General features: G+C 36.8%; 1 protein-coding gene across 1 annotated transcript in view; it reads left to right on the top strand.

Moving 5' to 3' along the window:
• Positions 1-245: 245 nt before the first annotated feature.
• The window catches only part of EIF3E (eukaryotic translation initiation factor 3, subunit E), a gene marked incomplete at its 3' end in the record, with an annotated part of 14215 nt that continues 4987 nt past the window's right edge, over positions 246-9473 (top strand). The window contains exons 1-6 of the mRNA XM_010082676.1: positions 246-364; positions 2384-2434; positions 3314-3431; positions 6328-6370; positions 6827-6931; positions 8884-9009. Of these exons, the coding sequence (XP_010080978.1) occupies positions 307-364; positions 2384-2434; positions 3314-3431; positions 6328-6370; positions 6827-6931; positions 8884-9009 (501 nt within the window). The remainder of the gene's footprint in view (positions 365-2383; positions 2435-3313; positions 3432-6327; positions 6371-6826; positions 6932-8883; positions 9010-9473) is intronic.

Here is a 9473-nt window from a genome sequence, read left to right as displayed (position 1 = left end):
GTTCCTGCATTCATAAATAGCACCAAATTACTGGTATCTTGCCAAGACTGGAAATGTAGAAAGGCTGTATAGTAAGCACACTAAAGGACAGAGCTGGGTGATCTTGCAAAGCTAATGAGATTTGATGTTTAAAACTATTTAATTGGAGAAAAATCTATAGATAAACTCTACCATAGAGGTAACTACATAATATGAATCGGAAACTATTAAATAGTACTCAAGAAAATCTGTTGTTAATGTCTGTTTCAGATATACAATGAAAAAGAGCTACTCCAAGGAAAACTGGATCTCCTTAGTGATACCAACATGGTGGATTTTGCTATGGATGTGTACAAAAATCTTTATTCTGATGAAATTCCACATGGTAAGCTGCTCTTGTAGAAGTAAAACTTGTTTTACAACTTTTGTAAATAGGAAATAGCTAGTGGTAGTTTGCTCGTTGCGCTAAAAAACTAGAATACTGTTTAACTTTGGCCTTAACAAAAGGATATGCAGTTACTTCCTAATCCTGGGAAGTTTGGGTTTGTTGGTCGATCAGGAATTTAGTCGTTGGGTGACATCTGAAGTGTTTCAGTACTGATCTGGTAATTTCTAGCACTTTAAAGGTATAGCAGAATCAAACTTGCTTTTCATTGGTCAAATTGAACACTGTTGCACAAAGGTTTGAGGTCACTAAACTTTTTCTTCAAAGCCCCCAGTATATTAAGGCTAAATTTCCTTTCTAAGTAATTCCATTAATCTGACTGTCCATGGTTGACTTTGGGGAGATTCAGATGGTTTTGGAATATGTTTTCCTCACTTCTGTCCACGTATAAATTGCTGTTTCCTTAGAAGAGAATAAATGATAATTAGTATTATCATAAAGAATATGAAAATTAATCTCTTACTGTCTTCTTCATGATTTTGGAAACTTTCCTGTTTGGTTCTCAAATTTCTATCCTCCCAAGGAGTGTTTGGGGAGTGGGAGAAACTTAGAGTATCTTGCTTTCTGTAATTTCTGTCCTTCATGGGGTTTTTGCTTTTGTTTTCTGTTGTTCTTTTATTTCTGGGTTGGTTTTCTCTTTTGGTGGTTTGTGTTTGTTTGTTTTTCCTTCCTGGCCCTAGTCTTTGAATATACATTTTCTTCCTATTTCTCCATCTTTTTTCATTGTGTGGAATTCCTCACCTTTTTCTAAACTGGTGGGACTACAGTCTGTCTTTCCTGAAGCTTAGGAGGAGAAGACTTGGGTGCTTTTATGTAGTCAAGTACAAGATCCAATTGTTCTCCCTTTCGGTCTTACTCTTCTCAGGCTCTTTAAACTGGAGAGTTGACAGCCTCTTTGGAAATACAGGAAGAGAACTGATGGACTTATGGCTGTTGGATTCACCATTTTGATCAAATCTCTGATATGCTGACATTAGATGTTGTGTATGGGTGTATATGCAATGATGCGTAGGACTGATAACAAATAAGAACCAGAGGTTTTCGCTTTTGTCGTCTAAGAAACAGTTGTAATGATAGCTTCACGTTTAGGTTACTTATTAGTTCTACTAATTAAAGTCAGACCATCTCAGGGTTGTAAAAATCTCAAAGCTGCATAGGTTTTCGTCTTTCTTTCCTTGGTCCAGCCTTTGTAAACTGTTGAAGAATATTATTATCAGTGGTAAATAAGTAGCAAAATGCTAAAGTAGTAAACAGCACAAGAAATAGGAATCCTAGCACACTTCAACAAAGTAACTAGTCTAATGTCTTTAGTATCCTGATTACAGCCGCTTATTTAAGCAGGCTACTAAGCGTATAATTTTGTAGGGTCATAGCTGCAAGTAAGTTGAATTAATTTGGTCACTGGGAGAGCTCTGCCTTCGTATAGTCCAACAATTTCCACACTTGTGATGTTTTTCTTGTACTCTTTTTGAACATCTCTAAGATTTTACATCATAATTTTGGCAGGATTTGCATTTTTGTATGATGACTTGCTGTAGTTTGGTCTAAGCAGAGGTAATACTTTAACACGGAGTCAGTTGTTCAGGGTGCTTGCTTGTACAGCTAGCTGTCTGTGAGAAGGTCTGTCTTTGATCTTTCTCGTGTGTGTCATCTTCATACATCAACACTTCGGAATGTATGTACAGACAGGTTCTTTTGTTTGTGGAATCACTGGCTTCATTAGAACTTTATGCTGATTTTTTTCTTTTTTTGTCAAGACCTCGTTTTTTTAAGTACTCAAAGCTAAGTTCACTCATATTATGATAACTTAGAAATAGGTGCTTTGGTCTTGTCTTCCATGTGATGAACTTACAATTACACAGACAGGAAATGTCACAGGAAAACATTTTTGTACTTTTACTAAGTCAACTGAATGGTTTTTCTTTCATCTGTTTCCCCTTCCTATTTTATAATATCAAGATGCATCTGAAGTTGGAGATAATTTCTCCTTATTGGAACACTTTCTATCAGGCAAGTCATCCTTAGGTTTAGGTTGGGTCACCATTATGGTGTTAGACACTTTGGATCTCTTTTACAAGTACATATGTGGTGAAATCACAAAAGAAATGTCTAATATGCTCACTGTGGCATGGAGTGTCCTGATGCGTGGCTCACTTTCATGGTTTCCTGCATGCTGTTCTCTCCTTGGGTTTTGGTCTTGGCTTCTCTGATGTGATATGTTTCTTGGCTATTAGCCAATCTCAGGGTGCTGCTGTTTTTTCTCTAGGAATTTTTTAAGCATATAGGCTTTTCTGAATTTTATTCACTGGTAGCACTCAATGAGGAAGTTTGGGTCTGTGTAAAATAATCACCCTGAAGCTGTTAGTTCTGTTTCCTAACAGTTTTTCATAAAAGGTTTAATGTTCCAATTAGGCATGCATTTTGCAGATTTAGCTGCTCTAAATTCTTCTTGTCAGTTTTCAATTAAGTGTTCTAAAAATGTGCTTTCAGAACCTGGTCAGTTAGAGGAAAATCAAACTTATTGGTGCCCTAGTAGCACTGTGTACTTTTTTCAGAGTTTATTTGGAACAAGTGAACTTGCTTGGTTTTTTCTCCCTTAGTGAAAGCCTGAAGATAACCTTGTCTAATGCAGTCTCTGCTCCAGCTATACCTGCTCTTTAGGTTCTTGATTAGAACTCCACACAGGATGAAAGGAACCACGTGTTAGAAGCTTTTTATTAAGTTAATGAATTGTTAGGTACTTCTGGTTTTGTGACTTGACTGAGAGGACAAGTGAGGTGGGAATTGGAAAGACATGTACAAATGTGCTGTCAGCACTGTGGAATTACAGTCTGGTTTCTGTAAAGACTTAAGGCGTTACATTAAAATCTTTTTTGTTTGTGTGTTTAGCTTTGCGTGAGAAGAGAACAACTGTTGTCGCACAGCTGAAACAGCTTCAAGCTGAAACTGAACCTATTGTCAAGATGTTTGAGGATCCAGAGACTACAAGGCAAATGCAGTCCACTAGGTAATTTCTAACATAATTTCTCAGGACAGCTTGTTCATAGCTCTTAGGTGTTGATGATTGTGGTCAGGTAATTGAAATTGCTGGACACAATTTACTCTTTTCAGTGGTTTTAACTGCTGTGCATGAGGCATCTGTTGTTCTTAATATTCCTGAATCAACTGGGAACAAGTGACAGTTATCGTTCAGCACAGTAACATCACAGACAAGATTGGGTTTGGGGAGCTTGGGTTTTTTGTTTGTGTTTTTTGAGAGGGGTTGTTTGGGGGGTTTTGAGGGGAAATATGGGCTGAAACAAAGAAGATTCTCTTTTCTAGGAGCCCATTTGCCCTCTCTTGCTTTTCTGCCTTCCATGGAGGATTGTGGAGTGCTGTCTTTCTTAGTCTGGGAGGCCTGGTGGATAAGCATCCTTCCAGCCTCATAGCACATATTTCTTTCAGGAGTCCTGTCCTTCCCCACACCCCAAGCTGGCCAATTTGTTGGTGTAACATAGTGCTCATAATAATCTCTTTAAGATGTATCCAGTTGCTTCTCCCTTTGCTCATGGGAGTAGTTAAAGTAGAATGAGTTTGTCTGCACATTTTATCTGAGGACTATGAGAGTTTTCTTATGGTTAAGCCTGAATTGGGCCCTGTAGGAAAGAGTTCAACTGTAGGCACTGAGGAAGTAGCTGGGCAGCTTCAGTAGAGGGGTGGGTAGGTGTTCATTTACCATGAATTACTGCTTGTTGTCTTTACGTAGGAAGCATTGTTATTACTGCTATAAATGTGTCTAATCAACTCTGGGAAATTAGTTAGTTCAGCCTTAGCTGCTCTAAGATTTTAAATAGAGCATGCCACACATGGTAGAGCACGTATGGCTTCACTTGAATTTGAAGGGGAAGTGTGTACTTGGATTTACTGTTGGCAAGCTTTATGCATCTACTAATATGGACATTGCTTATGGACTTTTCTTAGAAAAACATTGAATGGACAAACTCCTTTTTTGTAGTCTGCGGAAATCTTGAAGAGGTGTACCTCTGCTTGGGAACAACCCCCAGAGAAGAAAATGGGTCCCTGCAGGGGGAGGAACTTGGTTAGATTTTACTCCTTGTTTGAAGTGCAGATTATAATCTTTTTTTCCTTTTCCCTCTTTGCCCAACTTGCTGAGAAAACTAATCAACCCTTGTGGCCTGTTTTCTCCACTCTGTACATTGTTTTCAGAATTTGTTATAGTCTGATTTAGAATTTAGTCAGTGCAGAAATGCTGAGGTGCACTGTGTTGGGTCTCAGTGCACACATGAAAGAAGACGTCAGTAGAAGCCATGAAATCTGTTAGCTCTCCAGCACTTGGAAAAAAGCTTCTATTTTCTGCCCTGGTATCACCAGAGTGTAATTTAAGTTTCTGCTGTAAAAAGCACTGTTAGAATAAGTAAGCCAGCTTTGTATCTGATTTCAGCATGGGTATTTATGTCAGGTAATTATATAAAGAAAATAAATTGCATTTGCTTACTGCTTGAGTAGTTATGCAAAGCTAGGAGCAACTTGACAGCTTTTGGAAGTAGATCTTTGTAAGTGGAAGGCCCAATTGCCCCTAGTTAACTGCCTGTAAGTTATTAACTGGAACTATCTTAATGTTAAAGAAAAGACTTACTGATACCATCACAATTCTATTAAAATCTAATTGAAGTTCTGTTCCATATATAGAGGTCTTGATCAATTCTTGCTTTGCTTTTATCCAGTTTTTATAATAACATCTGGCCTAGAAAAAAATTTACCTTATTACGATTCTAAGTACTAGCATTTCTTGGGAAATGTGTTTTGGTACTTGACCTTAGATTCACAGATGTTGGTCAGTAGTACTTTGTCAAATCAGAAGCACCCTGCTTGGAAGCAAGAGATACAATCAAAAAACACATGGAATATAGCTTGCACAGTGGTATAAAATATTAGCTCTACTACTCATATGCAGCAAGTTTTGTTTCAGAACGGGTGCGTTTTTTGTTGTTAAGATGTCTGAAAGCTTTGCCGCTCCAGTACTGGTTTTGTTCATTGGCTCAACAGAAGCTCTAATCCAGATTGAACTGTGCTTCTTGTTGGATGATTGCAGCAGAGTTTGAATGAGTTCTTACTGCATTGAGAAGCTGGTGTGCGAAAATTTCACTTGAAGAGCTGGTTGAAATCCGTTGTAGAGACTGCATAAAAAATTATTCACTAAGTTAGCTGTTTAAAAATAGATATTTAAAGTCCTTAATATGAGACTTGGTGGTGGTAGATAATTTCATGCTTGCCTGCTGGAGACTTGAACTTTCATTTGAACTAGATAATACTGCTTGTCCCTTTATTAATCATGTTGAACAAAAAAAAAGGCTTTAAAAATGTGATCATGTGTGAATTAGATGTTTGGAACTTACCCTTAGTATGATTATTTTGTTATAGTTTTGCATTCTGCAGACATTTGCTGTGGCAGAGGTACTCTTGCTAACCCCTGTGTCCCAGTGCTAACAGTGGGTTAAGTTTCCTTTCCTATTTTACTTTGGTCTTTGCCATGTTTTTCCCCTGTCTTCTGTTAAATTCAAACTGCTTGGCTAGAGTAACTGCTCTGGAATTAGAACATGAGAGTGGCAAGAGCTCTGAGTCAGAATTTTACTTTCACACTGAAAGCTAAGGATGCCATCAAATTTAAAATGACTTTCAGCCCTTTCTTAACTCTAGCTATTGTTGCAGGTGGCATTCTTTATTTAAAATAAATAAATTTCTTTGTGACACTTTAGGAATAGTTGGCTTACTATTTCTATGAAGTATCACTTTAAATTTATGTTCTATTTGGGTATTTTAACAGCTAAAGGTTGTGTTGCATAGCATATTGCATGGTGACAATCCGTTTTGTAAAAACAGCAGTTTTAATCTTTTTATTATAGGGACGGTCGGATGCTGTTTGACTATTTAGCTGAGAAGCATGGTGTAAGTGTTTTAATTCTTATATCTGAATTTGGTTTAAGTATCTTCACGCAACCCTCCTCAGAGCCAACAGCTTTGAGCAATTGTGGACTAGCATTTTGGCCTGTCTCATGTCACTGTAGCTAATAGTCAGAATTCCTAACGCTGACATATTTTATTTGAATGCTTTTGAACTTTTGTATACAAACAAAAATTAAGCCGGAATTTAATGCTAGCTGCATCCTTGTAACTAAGATATGCTTTACTTTGTAATGCAGAATTTCACCTTTTCTCCAGTATTGGGCTAAGCTTTGATTCGGTGGCATGGCTTAAGAGTTACAATAGTTTTCTATTGTCTTTCCTGTGTACAGTGTCTTTGAAAGAACCTAAAGACTTCAAAGGTTACTTTTTATTAAACTTGCGTTGTAACAGCATGTTTCTTTTTTCCTAGTGAAAACCTTTTTTTGTATTCCTTTTCAGTTTAGGCAGGAGTACCTAGATACGCTCTACAGGTACGCAAAATTCCAGTATGAATGTGGTAATTACTCAGGAGCTGCAGAGTATCTCTACTTCTTTAGGGTTCTGGTAAGTTTGGGGTCTGTGTTGGTTTGGAGTTTTGTTTTGTGGTTTGTTGGATTTTTTTTTTCTCACTTAAATACTTAGACTATTAAGTTGTCTGTATGAATTTTTTAATACTTTTGAGCTTTTTTGAGACAATTGCTGTGCGTCAAAGAAAAGTTGAAAATAATTGTTAATAACCACTGACTACTGTCCAGCAATTCTGTTAATTTTCATACTGAATTCAGAACTGTCTTTTAAATTTGTCAGTCTTGTGGTAACATTTAATTACTGAGTATTTCTTCTTTCCTTGTTTTAAATGTATCCTGGAAAAAATGTTAAAAGAAAAAACCAAACCAAACAGCAAAATGAATACTTGTTTTTGTGCACAGACGTAATCGGCAGTAGTGAGAAGCTTGCAGGGGAATTGAATGTAATTGGTGGTAATGGTGAACTGCCAGATCCTAATCTGAACTCTCATCTGTCTTCTCTTGAGTTTTGTGATGGATTTAAGAGTATAAGTCATCTGCCTAGGAAACATAAAAAGCTGAAATGAGAATTGTAGAACCAGATCCATCCTCTCTGAAGCAACTCTCTTCATATTGTTATAATTCATATCATTTGTTAATGGTGGCAGTGAATTTTGAGAAGGAAGATTTAGTGTCCTGTAAGAATCTCAACACAGTAAATTTAATTGTTGGTGGTCAGTGAATGTGCCATTTTACTAACAAATGGAAATTTAAGGTAACTACTTGAAAATCCAGATACTGTAGCTAGAAGAGCTGTAGAATATAAATGCAGTTCTTGTGAATAGCTAACTGTAATTACATTATTTGGAACCAGCACAGTGTGTGTGAACCTCCTCATCTATTAGTATCTGCTAAATTGGCACCTTGGTTGCCTGGAAAATGACTCCTGAAATCTGTATCTCATGGATACGTGGAGTGACTGTTGAAAATACGTGGTGGCTCATATGCTGCGGTTTGTTTCTTGCTGTCTACTTTCTAGTCCCATCTGAAAATATCCTTAAATCTCTGAAATACTACTAGAGTAAATAACAAATTCTGTAATTGAGTAGAATTAAGCAAAATTGGGAAATGTATCTTTCATCAGAATAGTCTAAATGTTGATGATGAAGCTGACTTTCAGTGTTACAGGTACATTCCGTGTGCTGAGAGGGGAAATAAGTTACGCATGTAGGTTTGTGGGCAGCTGTCCTTAATTCTTGTGCCTTTATTCTGGGATTAGCATTGTGTTCTTATATGTCAAATAACTAATTTTAAAAAGTGAAGTACTGTTTTTGTGCTGGTAATGACTTTTGTTACTAATTCAGATGGGGGAAGATTTGTTTAAAGTTCTGTGTGATGAAACATAACCTATGAAAGAACTATTGTAACTCATCTGAGAACAGGATTTGACATTGTGAGTGACCTAGTGTAATTCATTCCTCTATAAAACTGACACAGCTTGACCTCAGGACTACCCTTCCAGGAAACAGATTGACTGCTGCAAAGTTGCAGTTCTACTGGATGCTTCTGTAAGAAGTATGCTTTTTGGTACAGTATTAGCAGAAAGAACTGAGTACTGGTGTTTCTAAGGTGGTTACCTACTGTCATGAGTTTTTGAGGAACCTGCTTTGTAATAACCTTGTTTTAGTAGTTTAGAAGCACTTTTATATGGTGTGGGGGGAAAAAAAAGTGTGGCATCTGGTACTCAGCCTTTTCAATTTTTCTTTTAACTTAAAACCACAGCAGCATGGAGCTTTCTTACTTTGGCAGGATTTTCTAATTTCTACTTCAGAAGCTTTAATGCTGTTTTTTCTTCTGTACCTAAATTGTTGGGTTTTTTTAAAAGGACTGTGCAAATTTGATATGTTGCAAATTAAAAATACTGCCAGAAAATATTTTTCATATATTTTTAATGTAAACAATAATTAAAAACTACTAAGAGTATGACTTTGTTGCTGTTGTTGAAAATAGGTTCCAGCAACAGACAGAAATGCTTTGAGTTCTCTGTGGGGAAAGCTGGCATCTGAAATTCTGATGCAGAATTGGGATGCAGCCATGGAAGATCTCACAAGACTAAAGGAGACAATAGATAATAATGTAAGTAAAATCTTGGTCGTGTTAGTGAGAGGTTAGAGGTGTTAGTATTCAAGTTTTATTATGAATTACTCTTGTTTAGGAGTAGTTTACCACCTTTTCACTAGATCCTTTCTTAATTATAGTGTGCAAGTTGAAGGGTGCTTGTGAAGAAATGGTGAAGCTTCTTTTCTAAAATGTTCCTCTCTTACCACAGTTGAAAATGTAGCTGAGAACTTGTAAGGTATTTCCAATAAGCAAAATTAGTCTCAAGAATGAGTTTGAGGGCAAGGTATCATTGTGTGAAATGTTTTGCTGCTTAAATTTCGGATAGTTGTATTATTCATTTTCTGTAAATAATAAAATGCATGTGACTAAACTATACTCTTCTCACATGAAAATTACACAGGATAGCTTGTTTTTGGAAATAGTTTTCAGCTGATTCAGCTACCTCCCCAGCTCCTGAGTTCAGATGAGAACCAAGAACA

This window comes from Pterocles gutturalis, unplaced genomic scaffold (genome assembly GCF_000699245.1).
Source record: "Pterocles gutturalis isolate BGI_N339 unplaced genomic scaffold, ASM69924v1 scaffold51564, whole genome shotgun sequence".
NCBI lineage: Eukaryota > Metazoa > Chordata > Aves > Pterocliformes > Pteroclidae > Pterocles > Pterocles gutturalis.
This window is presented reverse-complemented; position numbering and strand designations above follow the sequence as displayed.